Here is a 24,148-nt window from a genome sequence, read left to right on the forward strand (position 1 = left end):
GTGAGGATTCTTGTGGATGTGCCACTAGTCATTGTTTAGTGCCAGGTTTGCTGCTCACAGCATACTTTTATGTGTGTTTTAACACCAGTATAAGTTGCATCAAGTTTAATTTAAATTTAAATATAAAATATTCTATAATCTATGATAACATTAAACATATTTCATGTTTCCTCCAAACAATGTTTTCTTGAGTATCAACACATGCACGTAAATGGTCAATGAACAACATTTATGCAAAAAAACTTACATTTAACAGAATCTCTGCTTGGAGATAATTACCTGTGTAATTTTGGACAAATTAATTTTGTTCAGCTGTCGCAAATTTGTTGACTTTTGAAAATCAAGTTCATGTACCAGGAACAGAGTGGTTTAATGCACAGAGTTGATTTTATTGTCTCTTATAACATAAATCTTGGTAACACTTTATTTTAATGTGTCCTTACTCGTGTTACATTACTAAAGTAATAACTAAAAATTAGGCATAATTACATGCAACTACCCCTTAACCAAACCCTAACCCTAAAGTAAGTACATGTAGTTAATTAATATTACTTAGTACTTAAATGTATAATTACACTGTAACAGTGACACATTAAAATAAAGTGTAACCAATATATATATATATATATATATATATATATATATATATATATATATATATATATATATATATATATATATTGGCCACAAATTAAGAATTTACTAAATGGTGGCCACATAATTTACTAAAATGAGGGAATGAATTCTAAATTTTTGGCCACAATATATATATTTTTTTGCCCGCAAGTCATGCTCTGTAGTTTTCTTTTACAGTGCTCCAAACAAATCTTGTTTTTAAGAAAAGGTTTATTGTGTTTTCGACATTTTGTAATCTTCATTCTACAAAAGTGAATTGATGCAACCCATACCTCATGTAAGTTTAGCTCACTCCTCCTGGTGCAGAAAGAGGACAGAACAGAATCACAAAAGCAATACAGATAGCAAAACTGGAGTTGAATACCCCTTGAGTACGTCCATGCTCAGTGCATGTTACACGACAGTGGTTTCTCTCTGCAGGTAAATGTGACATTCTGCTGTAAAACATTCAATGCAAGGCTACGTTTATCTGTATTGTCTCCAGACAACAAAGTTTTATTATGCGGCTGTATTGCTTGTCTTGTGACTCAGTACCTGTTGCTTACATTACATGTAAGGTCAGTGTGGAAGGGTTAGACAAATAGTGCAAATGAAAAGGTGGAGGATTTCTATTTTCTGACTGCAACTACCATGCGCTTACCACATGCACCACATATCTGCTGTCAAGGGAATATCTACTAGTGCATGTGTAATGTATACAATCCCATTTGGAAAAATTTCACACCGTTCATATACTACAGTAAACAACATATTGACAGACTCTTACAACGATAACAAGAACTAGGCTAACATAAAAAAAATAAAAAATAAACATTTTCCACACAAAGGAAAAGCATTGTTGGTTCTCAAAGTACAGTAGACATTTTGAGAGATGTATAATCACTATTTGATTGTACTGTGAATCCTTTCAAATAGTCCAGACAAGTGCTAATGAATCAAGAAAACTAGATTAGATTAAGGAATTGTAGGAATGATGGTAAAGGGATCGTTCACCTAAAAATATAAAATTATTTTAATTTACTCACCCTCATGTCGTTCCAAATCTGTGATTATTTTGTTCTGTGGAACATAAAAGATCACTTGAAAATGATTTTATTGTCCATAAAATGAAAGTCAATATAGGGTCCTTTCAGAATTTTAATTAAACTATCCCTTTCAGGATCTGAAAGGAGAGCCCAAAGATTTCCGTTAAATAAAATAACCACTAACGTACCACTGGTGCAACAAAGAGCAAGTTTAAACACTGAGAATTCGGTTTGGCAGAACTGTCAAAAAAACTGAAAGTTGTTGATTGTTTTTAATGATAGTGGCATGAGTGACTTTTCAAAGTCTTTCCTTCATTCTCACTGTATAATTACTACTAAGTAAACACTTTCAAGGATCTCTATAGGAAAGTGGAATACATAACAAAAATTGCTTTTAAAGGAACTTCTATACCAAAGTACCTGCGAGAGTAATCCATATGAGTCCAACGACACACCTAAAGAGCTAATTCAGCTTTGCTTCAAGTCAAACTGACTCATATGCTAGATTGTACCTTAGACATGACACAAACACATATTTTGTTAAACAACACAAAAAAGCTTGAAAGTAGCTTTGTGACATTTAACATACCATCAACATTAGCAATCTGAGGACTTCACAGGCATGTTTCCCCATGCGTAACGCAGGTTAGGCAGCTCAGTAGCTTTGGGTCTTTGTAACATGCAGGGCTGTACGTAGAGCTCAAAGTGAGCTGCAGCAAACTGACAAGGGCAGAAACGTGAGCAAATATGTGTTATTGCTCCAAGTAAATCTTGTGACAGTTTATAATTTGAAACTTGATGTACATTTTAAAAATTCATCTCTCTGTTTTCCATCATTTTCTTTTGAAACATCTATATTGGGTATTGTGGGCAGATCTCCAGGAGTACAAGTTGAAATATTCATACAAATGTTCAGTGACATTACTGAGGAAAATCCCAAGGGATGTTGATTCAGATCAGCAGGATTTGATTATGAATGCATGGGGGTTAATAGTGCTTGCTGCAATTATAACGTGTCACAACACGTTTTAAAAAGTAAAGTCGCACAGCCTTGACTTGAAATTTGCCTGCTCTCTAAGAGAAAAACATTGCTTGGATCAGAGGTTGGAGTCTTTATCATGTCCTCATTTTCCAGTCTTTCATCAGGAGATTTGCTTCATCTCTACACATGAGGGGGTGGAGCGTTGGTGTAAATGCGGTGCTTTACCAAAGTATCAACACCAAAAGAGTGCTAAAAACATAACATCTATCACAAATGAGAAGGGAAACAACACAGTCAATCCTCCCTGGTTTGCATCTAAGATTTGATCCATGAGTAATTGGTGTGGGCATGAGTTTAGGCAGAGGTGGGATGAAGAAAGAGGCAAATATCCCTCTCAGGATTGGAGTAGGTCTGTGCCTGGGTGGATTGAGGATTTCACACAGCAAGGGGTCCATGATGAGGTTTATTCTTGGAGTTGGCTGCCTCATTAGTGACCCCTTGCTCGTCCAGGTTGATGTTGCTGGTGGACGCATGGTGAGTCAAAGGATCCCGCCCATGACGATAGACGTCAAGGTATAACAGACCTAACAGACAGAACAGAGAAAGTCCACGTGAAAAGATACAGATGATAGCAGGTTGAAAATGAAGAAGAAAAATAAAGAGGGCATGAAGGTAGTTGTGAAGGGTAAAATAATAATGGGTTTGTGGAAAAGTGATTTAGAAAGAACTGAAATATAGAAGAACTAAAAGAACTAGTCCTTTTCCCCCAAATTGGAGCATCTCTTGGAGATCAATGTTAAAATAAGTCGGTTGGTCAAAATGTCCATCATGCAAATCAAGACACTTTTATCCATTGTTCTCCAAGGTTTCTGAGAACTGAAATATCCTGTATTGAATATTCACCATGCATCCTGAGTAAATGATGAAAAGGCTCTTTTAACCCAAAGAGGTCAAAGCCAAAGAATCTCACTTGATGATAATAGTGAATAACAGAAAGGCAGAAACTTCTTTGTGAATCCATGACCTCTGTGCATTGCCTTTTAACTTGCTCCATACCTATTCCTCAATGTGAACAGGACACGAGTCCTCATCTGTCCATTCCACAGACATCCAGGAAGATAGAGAGAAAGAGAGATGGGAGATGATGGAAGGAAAAACAAAGACAGAAAAGAGAGAGAACACAGCACATTTACAGCACATCAAGAGAATCAACCAGCCATCCACAGAAAATGAGAGTTGGATTGAGAGAGAGGAAAAGCTCGGTGCTTAGAGATAATGAGAGAAGATGATGGTAGCCAGGGTCTTTTTGAGGAAAAAAAATGCTCTTTCACTGGAAACTTTTATCTTTAATCAACAGGAGGTTCAATCAAGTGTCTATTCAAGTAAGTGATTTTCATTTTCTATAAATCCTATTAGCAGGACTTGATAATGACCACAAACAGTATATGGACACTTAATTAGCACTTGAAAATGTATCAATTTCATTGCATTACATAAAATATCAAACCACATGACATACTTTTCAATCAAAACATTTCACAAAAATTTTAATTGCTTTCCAAACTGGCTTGCGGGAACACCCAGAGGCCAAAAAAAGATCAGTTAAAATTAGTCAATACATGTAAAAATATAAATAAATAAATGTATATATTATATTATATTACAAATAGATCATTTATAAATACATGCATAAATAAAAGTTTATATTTACTGAATTCATTTGTAAATCATGAGAATAATCACAATTATTTTATTCCATTGAAAAAATTGTCAACTTGATAGAAAATAAATATTTTACTTTTTTTTTTAAATATTCCAGATAACATTTACACATTGATAAAATTATGTACAACATAAATGCCTCTTTTTACACAAAAATACACAGCTATGTTTTATAAAGGGAGTCCTTTGCAAGGGATCATCATCATCATAATGCAATCAAATTCAGACGTGGCTTACATGTCCTAGTACTTTTCGGCCAATTTTATATTTAGAACTGTGTAGTAGACACGATGACTAAAAATATAATGATGATGACGATTTTGATGCTGATGATTAATGTGTAAGAATCACATTTTACTATCACAAATCTCATGTGAAAAGCATCATTAGTGTCCTTCCAGAGAGAATGCTTTCTCTGGATGACAGTAACCAAGAGTGGGGGATTAATAGTATTTGCTGGCAAAAAAGGGAGGATGAGCAGAAAAATGAAGTGATGAACATAGAAATGAAGGGAGACGCAAAGCTACTTTGAGCTGGCAGACACTGAACATGAACTTAGCTATTATTAGTATGACCCAGAGAGATAGAAACAAGTCATACATGATATAAACTCACACATACACATAAACATAAAAAAAAGAGGGGGGATAAAGGGCATGGCCACTGTACCAATTAATGCTACACAAAATTACAGCAGGGTCAAAGAAAGGGCGTGCATGAGCAGAGAAAGCCAATAGTGTTTTAGAACCAGTTGCTTTTTTTAAAGGGACATCTTGAAACCGCCTCACCCAATCCCTTCCAATCAGAAAGTCCATGCTCGAGAGGTTGCCACTCACCAGCGAATCGGCCATCAGGAGGCTGCTCATTGTCCAGGTGGGTACAGTGGGTGTCAGACTGCCCCTGATTGTTATTGTCAAACTCTGGACAAGGCACCTCGCTCCTCCTGCGCCCACCTGCAAGCGAGGTCAGAGGTCAAACAAGAGCAGCCGAGGCAGGGCAGAGCAGCCGAGTGGAGAACAGCAGTGAAGGGTCAGAGCAATAGGGGGCAGGATGCTACTCGGCAGCCATTTAGTGATGGCTGTGGTTGATGGATGCACACATACTCATGTGAAAGCAGAGCGGATGCAATCGGCGCATGCACAACAACACAACTGGTGAACACTTGACACACATTTAGTAAGCATTCACCACATTACATAAGAAACAGATGAAAAATGTATATGCAAACAGGGAATTAGTTACAATAGAAAGAAAACTCTAAAAGCAAAACCTCAATCAACCCCTTATATCAAACTTTTTTTTAAATCAACAATTAGTTGTTTGAAATAATTTATAGTATTAGTACAGATGCACACTCATTATAAAAAAAATGAATAAATAAAATAATAGGTAGAAAGCTAGATACTGGATGTGTATGTAAAATTCAAATGCCAAGTGTGCTTGTATGTGGGCTGATTAAACAAAACATAAAAAAAATGAACTACATTTGCCTTAAATGAGTCATGTGATATTTATATTTGTAGTGAATGACTTTTGGCCCACCTGCAAACACAAGTTATTTACAAGCAGGTGTGTGGGCAGATTTAGAAGCTCTTGTCTTGTGGATGAAGTGCCACCTACATTGCAGTGTTTTTTCTCCTTAATCTAGTGTACAGTGTCGTGAATCGTGATAATTACATCCAAATTGCTGAGGTTACAATTACCATGTTCTTTGGTGGGAGATGCACAATCTTCCTCAGTCACATCATTTCCCTGAAGATGACAATACGCAGTTGAATAAATAATAAATAGAAAACAAATAGCTGGGTTTATGATGTTTGGTTGTTTGAATGTTTCACCTCTGAATCCTGTTCTTCAAGAATGCCAGCCACAAAATTATGCCCTTTTGCCTCGTTGGGGATTTCCTGCGGACATATGTAAATATGGTCTCTGTAAGACACACAAAATGATTTGCACAAACATCTCTTGGCATAAATTTCTACATTTTTGTGCAATGGGGATTGAAGCTTTGGTTACAGTGTTCTGATAACCTTTGACCTATGAATTTCCATGACTTCCCAATGGCTTTTTCATTTGTTTGTAATTTTAAAAAACTGTTTAATAGAGATCACGTTCACAAAGAATAATTTCAAGCCAATGAAATAGGCAAGGAAAGTTTATTTATATAGAACATTTCATCCAAAATAGTGTTTTACATTAAATTAAATAATAAATAGACCTTTATATTTTTAATTTTAAACCAAAATTGAAATGCAGAAACAAATTCCAAAATTCCAACTCTAGAGTGCAACACTCACACTACAAACATAAAAGTAACTTTATTTCTTTAAAAACAATGATGTTTCAAACGTCATTAATTTGAAAGAAATAGTTACATTTATGTTTGTAGAGTGAGTGTTGCACTCTTTTCTAGATTTGTCATTTTTATTTGATTAATTTCCATGATTTTTCCAGGCCTGGAAATCCCAATCTTAAAATGATCAGATATATTTAGATTATTCATTAGCCTGGAAACCTAGATATTAACCACTAGGCTACATGACTACAACTACTGTTTGATGCCCAGGTGATAAAAACTATAAAATCAGCATCAACTAAATAAACAAAAGTGATAAATTGTCCTGAATCCATGCCTTCTAATTGACTTACCTCACCCTCATGTTGGGAAGAGGCTCGGCTCTCTGCTGGGGTCTCAGCGGCCTCCTCTCCCTCTGCCCCAGCCATGTAGGATCCGGACATTGAAGAGAGTGTGTCGGTGCTAATCTGAGAGTGCTGGCTATGAGAGGACGCCATTGACATCACAGACTGGGCCAGGCTGCTGCTTACTGGGTCTGAAGAGGGCAGGAAGAGAAAGACAAACAAATGAAAATGAGTGAGCTATAATGTGTGTTTCAGTGAGTTAGATTTAGTTCACTGAAAAGCTGTACCCTCTGGGGAGGTGATCGTGGAGGAGAGAGGGGTGCCATTGCAGGAGGACTGATCTATGGCCCCCGAGGATGACAGAGTGAGGTTGTCACTTTCAGGAGTCACTCCAGACTGCAGGAAAAATACAAACATAATGATAATCAGATTGATGTGATGACTCTGTATTATAAACATGGGGGTAAATACTATAATACTGCAAGTATTATATAATCTTCCATAACATGTCAATTTGGCTCATACATACATTATATATATATATATATATATATTATATATATATATATATATATATACACACACACAATACAATTCCTACAATTCTATTATATTAGAATTAAAGAAAACAAAGTTATATCTAAATATTTTTGAATGAAAGAGCACAACTGTTTTTAACATTGATAATAATAAGAAATATTTCTTGAGCACAAAATCAGCATATTAGAATGATTTCTGAAGGAGCATGTGACACTGAAGCCCTGAGTAAAGATGCTGAAAATTAAACTTTGCCATCACAGGAAAAATATATTATAAACTATATATAAAAATAGTAAAACGTTATTTGAAATCGTGATAATATTTACAAAAATACTATGTTTTTTACTGTATTTTTGATCAAATAAATCCAGCCTTGGTGAGCATAAAAAGACTTCTTTCAAAAACTAAAAAAATTTAACAATAAAACAGAAAATGCATAAAATAATATGTATGAAATACATTTATAAATGTTTGAGATGCTTGTACCTCTTGCTGTTCTACGTGCAATTTTCTCCTGCACGTTTGCACTTCAGACTCACTGCATGACTTCTCATCCTCCTCCTCAGGCAGTACTGAAGAATTCTGGGAGAGGGATCTAGAGAGTTCCCAGAATACATGATTAGCAAGGACTCACTTCTCTGCCTTGTTCTTCAGCCCATAATTTAACCTTTAGGAAAAGCTGTAAATTGACTGTTTTAATAACACCCAGCAAATGTTTTGTAGACATTAATTAAAAGTGTTTTACAGTAATACCAAAATACTACATTCAATATTTCAGTTAGGGCTCACTCACTTAGAGCCACTCTTCTTGTGTTTCCCATTCTGGCTGGAGTTGACAGAGTGTTCTAGTGGAGAGAGGGAGCGCACGGGTGTGTGGTGGCTTTCGCTGCCATATGTGGGCGTAGATCCAGAAACATGGCCCCTGGTGAGGCCCTGAAGTGGAGGAGCAGATGGCGACGGGTTCAGGGGCCCATTCAAGGCCTCCAACAGGGACACAGCCTCAAAGCCTGGTGGGATGTGCTCTGATGCCTGTAGTAAATATACATGTGGCCGTGAACAGCAGTACAGTTTGGAAGCATAACAACATTTTCACCTTTAGTATGAATAGACAGTGCATACAGTATGCTTATGCATTAAAGTAACCCTATAATGCTTTTTTGAATATTCCCTTTTATGCAGTGTGTAATATAGCTGTTTGTGAATGTAAAATGTCTGCAAAGTTTTAAAGATGACAGTGCACAACAAATAAAGTTATTGTCTCCTAATAGAAAGAATCGACAAATTTGCATATTGCCAGCCTATGGTCTTCTTTGGTTCCCTGCGAATGACATCTACTTTCACCAACACTCAAACACTGTAGTGTAGCTGAGGCCTGGAAAATATTGTGTTGTCAACATGTCAAGAAGACGCTGTTTTCAGTGCTGCAAACCCACTTTTCGTGCACTTCAAATAGATGAGGACTTGTGCTGGAATTGATACAGAAAAACTGACACCATCATTCACATCACTGTGTATCAAGCACTGAGGAAGCCTCTGGAGCTGAAATTCAGATATGGTAATAGGCGTTTCGTTTCTGACACGCGCTGTAAGACCAATCACAACCGACTGGGCCGTCTGACCAATCAGAGCAGAGTAGGCTTGCTGCAAGGAGGGGTTTAGAGAGACTGAAGGCCCTATCTTGCACCCAGCACAATTGACTTTGTACACCGACGCATGTATCATTCCTATTTGGCACCCAACGCACAGCGGACTTTTCCCTCCACAGACGCACGTCAGTAAATTAGGGAATGAACTTGTGCTCCCAGGGGCGGTTCAGCGAAAAGAGGAGGTGTTTTTCCGGCGCAAACGTGCCCTGGTGCTATTTTGCAGTTTCAGAAAACAATTCCGCCAGACCAGGAAAAACCCAGGGGCGTTATTCAGATGCTATTTTAAGGGCGCATGCTTGGCCATAATGTAGCTTGTGCACAACACGCATACACTTCTCTCATTTACAGAGACGCAGCAGTTCCCATTTTTGCAAACCATACATAATTACAAGGAAAAATACGAGGGAAATCAATGTGGTGTCCATGAAGATGTGAAAAAATAGGCATAAATCTAGCTTACACATTTACCCAAATTTTTATACGGCAGTTTAACCAAAGCTAATTTGGGTGGGTTTCTCCCATCCCCATACAATGTCACTTCTTTGTGTTTTACGGCCCTGACGAGAAAGTCGGTCTCCTCGGCTGTGAACTGCTCCTGGCGTGCGCCTGGAAAATCCGCCATCATAATAGCAATCCACCATGAAACAAGCGCGTCTGCTTTTAAAGGGAATGTGAGATGAGGCTCTGATTGGTTTATTTCACGTTACGCCACACCGATGACGAGTAATGTTGCTACTTCAGACCAACCCATTTTAGATATGCGTCGGGCACAAGAGTCTTTTATCCCGCCAGTATAATAGCAACAGCGCCCGAGATCCGCCCACAAAGTTACTTGCGTTTTGCATTTTATATACTTGCGTTTCAGATTGTTAAAATAGGGCCATGAATCTTCTAACGAACAGTTTTCAGACTCTTTGAGAAATTAGGTGAAGTGCAATGTATGTTATGAGAAAATTTAAGGGTTTTTTTTACCTTGGATGCATGTAAACCTATTGTAGGAGACCTCCAAAACAAAATTGGGAACCTTTAATATAGCATAATAGCGCCACTTTAAAATGTGCTCCTAACTTACATCAGAGAGAGTCTGACTACTTAAACCACTGACGTTAATACTCCTAACAAATTTTTATGTACTCACCATAGCCATATCCTGCGGATTTTCGCAGGATTAAGCATGTTTCCACGGTTCCAGTGAATATTCAGGGGGTTGATATTGAGATTGGGGACTCCAACAGGTATCTTAGTTTCCAGGTTAACAATAAACTGGTTTGTACAGACACTGTTAACGCCCTTTACAAGATGGGCCAGAAGAGACTATACCTACTTAAGAGACTAAGGTCTTTTGGAGTGCAGGGTTCACTCCTGAGGACCTTTTATGACTCTGTAGTGGCGTCAGCCATCTTCTTTGGTGTGGTATGTTCGAGTAGCTGCATTACAACGGTAGATAGGAAGAGGCTAAACAAACTGATTAAAAAGGCCAGTTCTTTCCTGGGTTGCTCACTTGAGCCAGTTGAGGTGGTTGGAGAGAGGAGGGTGAGAGCTAAGCTCTCATCCATGTTGGAGACCCCGTCCCATCCCCTTCATGGGATACTTACATCACTGAGAAGCTCTTTTAGTGGCAGATTGATACATCCACGCTGTTTGAAGGAAAGATTTAGAAGATCTTTTCTTCCGGCGGCTGTGAGACTTTATAATCAGTACTGTTGAGCACTATACTGAAACTACTACGCTGTGTCTGAGTGAAAATCAATGCACAATGTCACTTTGCATCGTTAATATGGGAATTTGTTTTTATTGTTTTTATCTGTTTTAAGCTTAAGGAAAAGCATGCCTTTATGCATATATTTATTATGTTAATGTACTTAATATTCTTCTTTATTCCTTACTATCCACTTTCTGCTGTAATGTTGAAATTTCTCATTTGTGAGACAAATAAAGGCTGATCTAATCTAATCTAATCATATGTACTTGCGTTTAGCTCCAGGAATATATTTATTTTGGACCCTTGATCAGCTATTTTCAGTTTTTGACAATCGATGAGGTTCAATAAAGCAAATTCAAATGCCTGGCTGCATTTATTTAGCTATAAATATAGTTGAATATATATGAATAAAGCTATGTATGAACACTGTGAACCAAATGTAGTATTACCGAGTGCTCCTCTGAATCTGATGTCTGCGAGGTGATGACAGGGTTGAATCCAGTAGGTGTGAGCGGGCTCAGTTTTTTCCTCATCGCTCTTATTTGCAGGAGGGCACGAAACGCTAACATTCAATGAGTCAAATATTTTATCAGAAACAATACAAACATAGATAAACAACTTGAATAAATGTCTTTTGTTAAAAAATAGCATCAACTAGCATGAATACAGGCCCGTTTACTCCAAGGATGATAACTATAACGTTAACAATTCAGATTGTAAATAAAAATCATTTTAAATTTAAAGGAATAGCAGAGTCCACACCACAACTATAACAATTAACAGCAGAGGAATAATTTCGTTGGAATCCCTTTCAAAACAATTTTTTTTCCAGCTGATAAAACGTTGACAGCCTATCAGAATCCATAATGCTTTAAATAGCTTGAGCATTTAAAGTGGCAAAAGACATAACTGCTGTTCATGCTGTGCAATATACAGAACATTATCATACATTGGTGTGGACACTAATATAGTTATTATCGCTATAGTTATTGTGGCGGGGGAGGCGTGGTTCAGCGAGGTCTGCGACGAGAGAGAGAGTGGCGAGACGAGCGGCGGTAAGTGGGTCAAGTGCAAAATGACTAACACCTGTGTCTCGTTGCAGTAATTGGCGTGGGGAGACCGTATAAAGTCAGACGGAAACCAGCATTCGAGGAGAGAGGGCTGAGGACTCGTGGGGATCGTGGAGATCGTGGAGGAAAGAGGACTGTACTGACGTTGCCGAGTACTTTGATTTGTGAAAGAGATTTATGTTGACGAGCGCATGTGGCGCGAGTGTAATTTGTGTTCAGCGAATAAAATAACCACGAGCCTCAGCCAGCCGACCCCGGTCTCCTTCCTTCTCGCACATACATAGAAGGGAAATACTACACTGGTGCCGAAACCCGGTAAGGAAGGAGAACGCCGCCGCCAAGATGCAAACTCCGTCAGGAACATCGGGAACGCCATTTGCGGACATCATTACATCGCTCGCGGGTCTGCATCAGGAGAACCACCAAGCCCTGCTGGACTTGCGGGCGGATCAGGAAGGTCGGTTCCAAGCCATGATGCAAGCCCAGCAGGCGGACCGCGAGCTGTTCCGGAGCTTGCTGGACCGGGAGGTTCGGACGGAAGGGGCTTTCCCCAGCTCCACTCCAGGCGCTCACATGGCACTCATGAAGATGGGTGCCTCTGACGATCCCGAAGCCTTCCTGGATTTATTTGAAAGAACGGCTGAGGCATGTGAGTGGCCATCGACCAGCTGGCCGGTACGGCTGATACCACTGCTGTCGGGGGAAGCCCAGAAGGCTGCTCAACAACTGCCCGTCCAGAACCTCCTGGTATACGCCGATCTAAAACGAGCCATTCTCCAGAGGGTCGGCCTTAACCCCGAACAACACCGTCAACGTTTCCGTTCACTCGAACTGGCAGAAGTAGGCCGACCCTTTGTCTTGGCGCAGCAGCTCCGGGACTCGTGCCGCAAATGGCTGTTGGCCGGAGGAGGCGGCGCCGAGGCCATCATCGACAAGGTGGTACTGGAGCAGTTCATCTCACGTTTACCGAAGAGGACTGCCCAGTGGGTCCAGTGCCACCGGCCGGCGTCGCTGGATCTGGCCATCCAGCTGGCGGAGGATCAACTGGCGGCGTGCTCCGGGGTCGGCGAACCCTTGCCATCTATTTCTCTCTCTCTCTCTTCCCCTGTCTCTCTCTCTCCCCATTCCCCTAAGCCCGTTCCTGTTCCCAGGACCCGTTTCACCGGACCGCCGAGGGCACCTCCACGTTGGAAGGCTGGAGCAGAGGGTCCAGCCGGGATGCGTGGATCCGTCAGGGGAGGGGGGCTGGGACATCCTGAAGGGCTCGACACGGTTCCTGCGCTCTCCCCACGCCAATTCCTTGACCCGCTTCCTGCCACTAGGGCGGCGGGGAGGCCTGGGCCGGCCTGTTGGCGTTGCGGGGATCCGGGCCATTTCGTGGACCGCTGCCCGGTCATGGAGGTTGGGACATTGGTCCGGATCCCGGACGTCCCACAGGCCGCCCCCGATCAAGCCGGGTTATACCAGATACCTGTGAGTATTAAGGGGGGTACCTATCAGGCCTTGGTGGATTCAGGTTGTAACCAGACCTCCATCCATCAACGCCTGATACAATCCGGGGCATTGGATACGGGCCGCATGGTTAAGGTGAGGTGTGTGCACGGGGATATAGTGGAATACCCCTTAAAGGCCATCACTATTAATTTCAGGGGACAAAATCATTGTGTGGAGGTGGCAGTTAGCCCGCGCCTCCGGCATCCGTTAATTTTGGGAACGAATTGGCCAGCTTTTGAACTATTATTGGGTTGTTTGACAACGGATGTCTCTGGGAAAAAGAAAAGGCGGGGAAGGGGGGCGAGCGCTCAGGTTGGAGAGGCTGTTCCTGGACCCAGCGGAACTGGTTCAGGGGAACCGAGCGGCTTGGCGAGGCTAAACCTCTCCACCCGCGATGACTTTCCCCTGGATCAGTCCCAAGATGAGACGCTCAAACATGCGTTTGAACAGGTCCGTTCCATCGATGGGCAGATCCTCCAACCTGACCGCCCGCTCTCCTATCCTTATTTTGCCATTATTAAAGATAGGTTGTATCGGGTGACCCAAGACACTCAGACAAAGGAAGATACAACCCAATTGTTAATACCACGGGGCCGTCGGGAAATGCTTTTCCAGACGGCACATTGTAATCCGATGGCGGGGCATCTAGGGATGACAGCTACGTTAAATCGTTTAATGACCCGATTCTTCTGGCCGGGCATTCACGAGAACGTACGCAGGTGGTGCGCGTCGTGTCGTGAATGTCAGTTGGTAAACCCACCGGCCGCCCCAAAAGCGCCGTTGCGCCCTCTACCTCTCGTGCAGGTCCCCTTCGAGAGAATTGGTATGGACCTCATCGGGCCATTAGAACGATCGGCACGGGGACATCGCTTTGCGTTAGTTATAGTAGACTACGCAACGCGATATCCTGAAGCAGTGGCGCTACGCACTATATCAGCGAAAAGTGTGGCAGACGCCCTGTTTCGTTTAATCTCCCGCGTGGGAATCCCGAAAGAGATTCTCACGGATCAAGGCACCGCGTTTATGTCACGCACGTTAAGCGAATTATATGAGTTATTGGGCATTAAATCGGTGCGTACCAGCGTCTATCACCCACAAACGGACGGACTGGTCGAACGATTTAATCGCACATTGAAAACAATGATTCGTAAATTCGTACAGGAAGACGCGAAAAATTGGGACAGATGGCTAGAACCCCTCTTATTCGCCGTGCGAGAGGTCCCGCAAGCCTCCACGGGGTTTTCCCCCTTTGAGCTTCTTTTTGGACGTCAGCCCCGTGGGGTGTTAGACGTCCTAAAAGAGACTTGGGAGGACGGACACTCAGATAGCAAAAATGAAATTCAGTATGTCATGGACCTGAGAGCAAAACTCCATACACTGGGGCGGCTCTCTATGGAGAATTTGCTTCAGGCTCAGGACAGACAAAGCCGGCTGTATAACAGGGGAACTAAGCTTCGAGAATTTACACCGGGAGATAAAGTGCTCATTTTACTACCAACCTCCAGCTCCAAATTGTTAGCGAAGTGGCAAGGACCCTTTGAGGTCACACAGCGGATAGGGGATCTCAATTATGAGGTAGTACGAACAGACAGGGGTGGTTCACGGCAAATCTACCATCTCAACCTCCTAAAAAAATGGAGTGAGGAGGAGTCAGTGTTGCTTGCGACGGCAGTGAGTGGAGAGGAGGATCTCGGGCCAGAGGCGATCATCAAAGGGAATTCTCTCGCCCTGGCCCCGGGGGGGGATCACCTCTCGCCCTCGCAGCTCACTGACATCACAAGGTTGCAAAGAGAGTTTGCCGATGTGTTTTCACCCCTGCCTGGTCGTACTAATCTGATCCAGCACCATATTGAGACAGAGCCGGGCGTGGTAGTTCGCGGCCGGCCATACAGATTGCCTGAACACAAAAAAAAAGTTGTTCAGACGGAATTAGAGGCAATGCTGGAGATGGGAGTAATTGAGGAGTCCCACAGTGACTGGGCAAGCCCGATAGTTTTAGTTCCTAAAACGGACGGCTCGGTACGGTTTTGTGTGGACTATCGCAGGGTGAATGCAGTGTCGAAATTCGACGCTTATCCAATGCCGCGGATTGACGAGCTGCTTGATCGGTTAGGTACGGCTCGCTTTTATTCGACGCTGGACTTAACGAAAGGATATTGGCAGATCCCCTTGTCTCCCATGTCCAAAGAAAAAACAGCCTTCACCACGCCGTTTGGATTACACCAATTTGTAACACTTCCTTTCGGGTTGTTCGGGGCTCCCGCCACGTTTCAGCGTCTCATGGACAGAATTCTGCGACCCCATGCTCCATATGCCGCTGCATACTTGGATGATATTATCATCTACAGTAATGACTGGCAGCGGCATGTGGAGCATTTAAGGGCCGTCCTCGGGGCGCTGAGACGGGCGGGGCTAACGGCCAACCCGAAGAAGTGTGCAGTTGGGCGGGTGGAGGTAAGATATCTGGGCTTCCACTTGGGTCATGGTCAGGTGCGTCCCCAAATTGACAAGACAGCAGCAATTGCAACCTGTCCTAGACCTAAGACCAAAAAGGAGGTGAGGCAGTTCCTGGGGCTGGCGGGATATTACAGAAGGTTTATTCCGGACTATTCGGACCTCACCAGCCCGCTGACTGACCTCACTAAAAAGGAGGTACCAGATGCGGTCCAGTGGACGGAGCAGTGCCAACAGGCTTTTACCCAGGTTAAGGCTGCTCTGTGTGGTGGCCCGCTCCTGCACTCTCCTAATTTCTCTCTTCCTTTTCTGTTGCAGACCGACGCGTCGGACAGGGGGCTGGGCGCTGTCCTGTCCCAGGAGGTGGAGGGGGAGGACCGCCCGGTGCTGTACATTAGTCGTAAGCTCTCGAAGAGAGAGACTAAGTACAGCACCATAGAGAAGGAGTGTTTGGCCATCAGATGGGCGGTCCTCACCCTGCGCTATTACCTCCTGGGGCGGGAGTTCACCCTCTGTTCGGACCACGCGCCCCTGCAGTGGCTCCACCGCATGAAGGACACCAACGCGCGGATCACCCGCTGGTATCTCGCTTTACAGCCTTTTAAGTTCAAGGTGATCCACAGGCCGGGGGTGCAGATGGCTGTGGCTGACTTCCTCTCTAGGAATGGGGGGGGGGCTGCAGGCCGGATGGCTCCCCGGCCTGAGTCGGGCGGTGGGGGTATGTGGCGGGGGAGGCGTGGTTCAGCGAGGTCTGCGACGAGAGAGAGAGTGGCGAGACGAGCGGCGGTAAGTGGGTCAAGTGCAAAATGACTAACACCTGTGTCTCGTTGCAGTAATTGGCGTGGGGAGACCGTATAAAGTCAGACGGAAACCAGCATTCGAGGAGAGAGGGCTGAGGACTCGTGGGGATCGTGGAGATCGTGGAGGAAAGAGGACTGTACTGACGTTGCCGAGTACTTTGATTTGTGAAAGAGATTTATGTTGACGAGCGCATGTGGCGCGAGTGTAATTTGTGTTCAGCGAATAAAATAACCACGAGCCTCAGCCAGCCGACCCCGGTCTCCTTCCTTCTCGCACATACATAGAAGGGAAATACTACAGTTATCTTTATAGCTATCGTTCTTAGTGTGAACAGAGTCCAGTATTTTATGCATTGAAATATACACCAAAACATTAATGTAAAGGAAACTATAAATGCAAATATTATCTAAGCAATATTATATTTTCATAAATATAATAATCCTAATCAGAGAGTCATGTTGAATGAGTCCGGTACAAGGGTTGGTGCTTACGTAGTCGACAGATGGGGCAACAGTTGGCCTGGTAACGCAGTGTGTCTGCGCAGGCATTGCACAGGCACAGGTGTCTGCAGGGCAGGATAAGTGTGTCCCGCACGTCTGACAAACACACCACACATTCAGCGCTGTTGTCGCTAATCTCATCTTCAGCCACCTGTAAATTTGAGTGTGTCATTTTTTACATTTTTATACCAAGTAATGAATGAAAGGTTAAAAGTGACAGTTGTAGTCTGTTCTTTTTGTGAAGTGGATGATGATGTACCTTTGATTCTTGACTATTGTATTTGTTCTCTATGCCGTAGATCTCCTGCAGCAGGTAACTGACACCATCCACCTAAGATAAAATCATGATAGGCTTAAGAGGTTTATTGAAATTTTGATAACTAGCAATGCCAAAGAAAATGTATACATTTCAAAAGCCATTTTACATAAATAGTAAGAGGGCCCTTACCACTTGTTTCTGTTTCAGAGGCTTGACACAGTAACTTCCATCCATATGCTAGGAGAAAAAGACAGCAATATTATACAATCACTAGTCGTCACAGTAAATTTATTTTTGTCAGATAAACTAAACTAGTTTTAATTACGCTCAAAAGTTATTTAAATCAATCTGATTACCTGAATGATCATTTTAAGGGTTAGATCAGGTAGAAATAGTACAACTGCAGTCCTTTTTTGCATAAGCAGAACACAGTATGATTGGACATATCTTTTTCTCTTTTTAAATTACTACTTTTATTCAGCAAGGATGCATTAAATTGATAAACAATTGAATATAAATGTTGTTCTTTTTAACTTTATTCATCGAAAAATGCTGGGAAAATGTATCATGGTTTCTACAAAAATATTAAGCAGTTCAACTGAGAATGCACCAAATCAGCATATTAAAATAATTTCTGAAGACTCATGTGGCACTGAACAGGAATAATGGCTGTTAGAAATGCACAAGAATAAATTGCTATAAATTATGTAAACAAATTACATAAATTACAGTTTTTGTATTCAAATATAAAGCAGTTATTTTTTAATGAAATAATATTTCACAATATAGCTGTTTTTACTGTATATTTAATCAAATAAAAACAGCCTTGGTGATCTTTTGTCAAAAACGTTAAAAATCTTAACGACCCCAAACTTTTGAACAGTAGTGTATAAAAATATATATTTTTTACATTTCACAAAAAACATACCTTCTCAAAGGATGCAAGAAGAACATGGGAGTGTCCCAAGTGTTCTGCACAATAACAAAAACATGGTCCAAGATATTTATATATATTTCCAAATACATTTCTACATATTATATCCAATTACATCCAACTCACCATCTCCCTCATACACAACTGCTTGTACAACCATGGGGTAGATGTCTCTATCCATGTCAAACAAAAGCTGTGTAACAATAAACCACAACACCAGGTTTAACCAAAGTGCTCCAAGGACGTTTTTTAATGAGACAGATTAAGACTAATTCAATTTCAATCTGACCTATTTTAAACTTTTTGTAATCCCAAAAATGCAAAACTCATAGACACAAAACAAGGACATAGCTAGCAGATGTGTTACCTCCTCCTCTGCCCATTCTGATAAGTTGACGTAATGAGAGGGCAGACAGAACTGTTGGCAGACACCGCGTTTGAAATGCACCGTCTCTGACTGGAGAGAGCTGTCCTGCGGCAAGTATCTGTCAACAACACACAATGAACAGAGCGATAAAACCCAAGCTTTGATGTAATTTCCCAACTTGCTGCTCTGCGATCAACTGGTAAAGGCTGAGCTTGAAGTGTTCTATTAATAAATGATAAAAAAGGGAATATTCAATGTGTGTCTAATGCTTAACTTACATTGGCACACCATTGTGAAACTCCTCAATGGCTTGGTAGTATATAGTGATGGCAACTTGTGTGTCGGCATCAAAGGTAAACTCAATATTGTAGCAGCTGTGGCTTTTCCCAACTTCCTGTCCAGGAAGCTTCATGTCTTCACTACACCTGAAGTCAAAATTTCAAACTTCACTAGATGTCCAGTAAAGATTTTAGCAAAAATGTTTCACAACAGTAATACGCAAAAAGATACATAATATATTTAATTAATGTAACATCAGGGTTTTATCTAATCAGATGCTCTATAGAATATGATATAAAATACAAATACAAGTATCAACCAAAAAAGCAGCTTTTGAATCAAGGTGCATGGCTGTAATCATAACTAAAGACTTTTAAAAAGGGACAATCCCTTCATCATGTCCCATCCTAATGTCTTGTTTTATCAAATACATAAATACAGGAAAGAAAACTACACACATCACATGACTTTTTTAAGAGCTCTGTCAGGTGTAGTAATTAAGGTATTTGCGAGGAAAATCTCACCGGACAAGCCGCAGAGTGTCTTTTCGGATGTTGATGAGACTGCGGAGGGTCTTGACCGGCTCAGGAGGAGGGGGAGCATTGTACGGGAACTACAATCACAATCACAGCACAATAAACGCTTTGGAGTCAGGGTGAAGTTATTTATTATAATGTTGGAGAAGCATTTTGCCCTGTTTGATTAGCTGACATATCTGATACACACATATGATCTCTCACCAAATTGAAAAACAATCTGGCAACAAATCCACATTACAATAAAGGTGACATACACTGATCTCCAAGTTTTGTCGATGCATGTGCGTTTCCTCTGGAAAAACGCAATGCACAGGCATGCCCACGTGCCAGGGAGGCACCGCGCGTGTGTACGTGTGTGGGTCAACACTGGGTGAGCTTGTTGCCTTTCCTTCCCCCCTCCCGGGAGTTCAAACTGAATGTGGCTCTCTGTACTACTTGCGGTAAGCCGTTGCTTAAATCCACAGCATCACTAGCCTGTCTGCTTAGAGACGGGCCCCACAGCTAATGCACATAGTGTAAATAAAAGATCCACCGCATACAGAAATACATGTATTCATTCATAAAGCATACATGCAGTACACATCAGGATAAAGCTCTGGATTAAGTTAAGCAATAAACAATTACATGAGACATTGAGCCAGAATTACACATATAATTCTGTGAATTATAGAAGCTTCCACCAACATATTAATTTATATGAAGCTAGCGTGAATATCCAGTTAAAGTAACAGTCCGAAGCAGACCTCATAACGACTCAAATATGAGTATTATGTATTATGAGGAAAATACATATTTAAATATTTATGTTGTAAATGTATGAATATGCATGATATTAATTAATATTATATTCATGTTATTTTAAAATAATTATTTTTAATTATTTTTAAAATATTTTAAAATATGTTAATAATATAAAATATTACATAAAAGTTATATATAATTTTAAATAATTATATCATTTGTTAAATACCTGTAATTTTTTATGTAATGTCATAAAATGAGTCATGAGGCATACTGTTTTTGATCAATTTTGGAAATGAGATCACACAAGAAAAGATCAACGAATGGAACTGAATCATTGGTTTCATGACCTCCTATAATAATCAGTCAAAAATGACTGCATCTAATCTATATTTTACCAGGAATTGAAATGTAATCTTACCACAACTGGTCTGTTGCCTAGGAAGTTGAGGTCAGTGTTTTCACCAAAGAGGTAGCCTTCAGGATGTGTTGAATCAAACTTCTCTCCTCCCATAATAAAATGGCTAGCAAAATAATTCCCTGCATGACAACGAACAGATCAAATGTTACAGATATTGATAATTGAATACATTTATATGTACATTTGTCACACAAAACTGTAGAGTGTTCCAAAGAGTTCATCATTGAATTTCAACTTAATGTGCATCACCAACCCACTGCTCAGCACTGTCAAAATGTTTTATTCAAAACATAAAAAATGTAATAATTTACGGTAACATTTGTGTGGTAACAAATGAACTAGTTTTATTTAAGACAAAAATACAATTTTGACTGATTTAACCTGACTACGTTGTATTACACTAACACCAAGTCATTTTAGCTTTCAGATGAGGAAGAAGTCGCCTTTTAAGGTAACAGATGCACATTTTAATTCTTTAGCAACATGTAGACTACTAAATGGTGCAGAAAATGATAAGTAGATGCAAAAACCTCCGTTCCTCCAGAGTAAAGTCTGGACACAAGACAACTGAAAGGTTTATAAATTAAGACAGATATAGTAGACTGGGGAACCAATAGATTAAAGAAAGACAAGCTCAAGGGCAGACAGAGGATATAGGCAACCACCATGGGAAGATACAAGGGTAGATAGATGAACAAGCTTGAAACTGGAGCAGAAGGAATCTAGAATCAGGCACAAGTCCCAGGGTGCATGAATAGTGTATCTGGTTACTAGTGGTTAACACACCGACATTCATCTTCTCATCTGCCTGTCTCCTCAACAATCTAAAGGTTTGTAAAACAATCATTTTAAACTAGCTTGATGATTATTGCATTTTCTAAACATACAGGAAGATTATCTTATTTAAAAATGAACATAGTAAGTTAATGTTTTAGGTTAGCAGAAGCTATGTAAACCACATAGCTCACAATAAATACCTTTTACCTACAGTGTTGTGGACACTTATTTCAGATTGAGGTTTAATGCTAAGTTCGAAATAATTGATTATTAGCTCTAAGTGTGGTGCATTTCAGTAGACACAGCACCACTGGGAATGATGGGCCCCATCTCAATATAAAGGCAAGCATGTATGGGCCTACTGTGCTACTCAAATACAGACTTGCTGACCAAGAAACAGTGGGTGGTGGCCCTGGCCTCGTGGAGATAAAATGAACTCTCGCTTTTCTATTGCAAGAAAATTTTTACTAAATTCTACAAGCCAAGTTTATCTTCACAGCCTTATTTTATATATAATATTTCCCAATAATTGGCCTATGAAAGTGTAGACCTATAAAATTAGAACAAGCTTGGGGTTCTCTAATGGGCTTAACAGTTCATTTATTTAGATATATTATACCCTAATATAATATAAGAGTAAAAAGAACAGTATTTCATTATAATAATAAGATATATTAATATAATAATAAGATATATTAATATAATACAACATAGCCTAATATAATATTTGTTTAATAAATAAAATGTATTATTTTCTCACCGGATTTGGGTGGGTATCTGTACACAGAACTGGATGGTATATCGATCTCCTCCACTCCTGCATTCTGACGGCTTGTCAAAGCTCCCATTTCAAATAGCCAGAAATTAAAAATAACACTGAATGATTGCAATCCTATTGCTGCTTCGTCTTCTGTAGACCGAACATCTCCTTCAGCCCGCAAAAGCCCGTAATTTTGCTCTTCGCTTTTATATTTTTGGCCATGGAAAGGATTAGTTGGTGCTCTTAATGCCCTGTAAGCTCCGTACAAAGTCTCTCGTTGTTTTGTCTGCAGACACAAGCTGCTTTTTGCGTCCTGCAGACTGAAGCCCTGTTATAAGGCTGCCTCTGTCTCCGTGGTCGACATCCTTGGCCAAGATGTAAGTTAACGGAGTGAGATGCTCTCTATATAACACAGTTTCTCGGTGTGTTTAACATCATCATCATCATCATCATCATCATCATCATCATCATCCCTGTATCCTCTGTTCTCCGAGAGCTTGAGCGATGGGATGCAGATGCGTATCAGTGATGTAGAAACAAAATAAGAGGGTAGAACGGCAGTGGGAATGAAACATTGTGTCTAAATGGGCGGGGATTAAAGGACCGGATGTTGATTATGCATAATATTAACAAATAAATGTTCTTTCACAGTATACTATAATGAACAACATTTTTTAAGCATAGCTGGCATAACGTACGTTTCATTTTATGTATATGAAACAGCCTACATATTAAAATAAATAATTTAACATTATATCACTTCTACCCAATTTCAGAAAAAAAAACGGAATTGCTGAATGCAGAACTTGACAACGATAATTATTATAAAATTACCAGGAGGTTAGTGTGGATAGGTTCATACTTCTTTATCCTGCAGCTGCAATGTTTGTAAGGAATTATGTGAATGACGATTTTATTTAGTGCAAATTAGTATAGTAAGTTATGCGCTGCGTTGTTTTATTGGACAGCGCAGAGCTGGTGAGATTAGTTGGCGCTAGCGCTAGCAATGTCAGCGCAGCTCGAGCTCTCTTTAACACCGTGTCGTCCCACTTTCGGTGTGTTTGGCTTCCCTTAGTTAACGTGTTCTCTGTTACTTTTCTTTGCGCTAATGGAATAACTACACTGGAACCTACATCAGGATTTAACATTGTTTTATAAAGATTGCTTTGGCCGAATTGCATTTATATACCATGGTCAAATAAAATCCTTAAAATTACATTTAAAAGAATAGGCCAACAAACGTCTCAAGTAAAACAAAAAAACTCCTGAGATTTGAATAGAGCCGACAGGCGCCCCCTGCTGGAAGCACTCGTTTTGTCTCAACGGAAAACCGTATGTCGGCTAGTAAAATTTGCTGCTCAATGATCAGTGCTGTATTACTGTCCCCCGAAGCGCTATTGGCCTCCCCTGACGTCAGGCTTAAATCCAGACTTGAGGTTTTGCGCAGTACAAACACATCCTGCCTCGCCAAACGTGACCTTCCCCTGAATTTTGGAAATAATTCACTGCAGTGCAGTAACGTTAAAGGCACTATAAATGGTGTTCAATTAGTAGACCATGTGTCACTGAGCCCTAAAATGTATTGTTTTTATATTATTAGTACTATTTGTCACTTTATAAAATACATTAGACAGACATGTTACGGAAAGAAATATTAGTCGCCAAGGGATTAAATATAACAAATAGTCTATAGCAGATTATAAGAGAGTGCCAAAAGGAAACAAGTATAGCCTAATATTTATAACAATTTTTTGCAGCCTACTTATTATTGTCATTGCTTTGGCAATGCTTTTGTTGTTTAATCATGATTATTGGGGTATACTGTATTTGTATTCACAAATAAGATATACAAGGGACTT

General features: G+C 40.6%; 1 protein-coding gene across 6 annotated transcripts; it reads right to left on the reverse strand.

Annotated features, from left to right (window-relative positions):
* Window positions 1-828: 828 nt before the first annotated feature.
* On the reverse strand, window positions 829-23,932 carry rnf157 (ring finger protein 157). Of its 6 annotated transcripts, none has more exons than XR_013194405.1 (20): window positions 22,290-22,813; window positions 20,753-20,871; window positions 19,576-19,664; window positions 19,051-19,197; window positions 18,773-18,890; window positions 18,532-18,598; window positions 18,400-18,443; window positions 17,661-17,708; window positions 17,472-17,543; window positions 17,204-17,363; window positions 11,343-11,455; window positions 8,339-8,574; window positions 8,032-8,140; window positions 7,293-7,401; window positions 7,020-7,196; window positions 6,204-6,269; window positions 6,069-6,117; window positions 5,202-5,318; window positions 3,700-3,734; window positions 829-3,227 (listed from the first exon to the last, which is right to left on the reverse strand). XR_013194405.1 is itself a non-coding variant. In XM_077200572.1 (20 exons), the coding sequence occupies exons 1-19, from the start codon at window positions 22,375-22,377 to the stop codon at window positions 3,700-3,702; spliced, it is 1,968 nt and encodes a 655-aa protein (XP_077056687.1). In that variant the 5' UTR covers window positions 22,378-23,932; the 3' UTR covers window positions 829-3,227. The 6 variants fall into 6 exon arrangements, 3 of the variants coding, with proteins under 3 accessions (XP_077056687.1, XP_077056686.1, XP_077056688.1); XM_077200572.1 differs by having other exon boundaries at window positions 7,015-7,196; window positions 22,290-23,932; XR_013194406.1 differs by lacking the exon at window positions 3,700-3,734.
* Window positions 23,933-24,148: the final 216 nt, after the last annotated feature.

Source organism: Siphateles boraxobius, unplaced genomic scaffold (assembly GCF_051911475.1).
Source record: "Siphateles boraxobius isolate OS27281-9 unplaced genomic scaffold, OSU_SipBor_1 46, whole genome shotgun sequence".
NCBI lineage: Eukaryota > Metazoa > Chordata > Actinopteri > Cypriniformes > Leuciscidae > Siphateles > Siphateles boraxobius.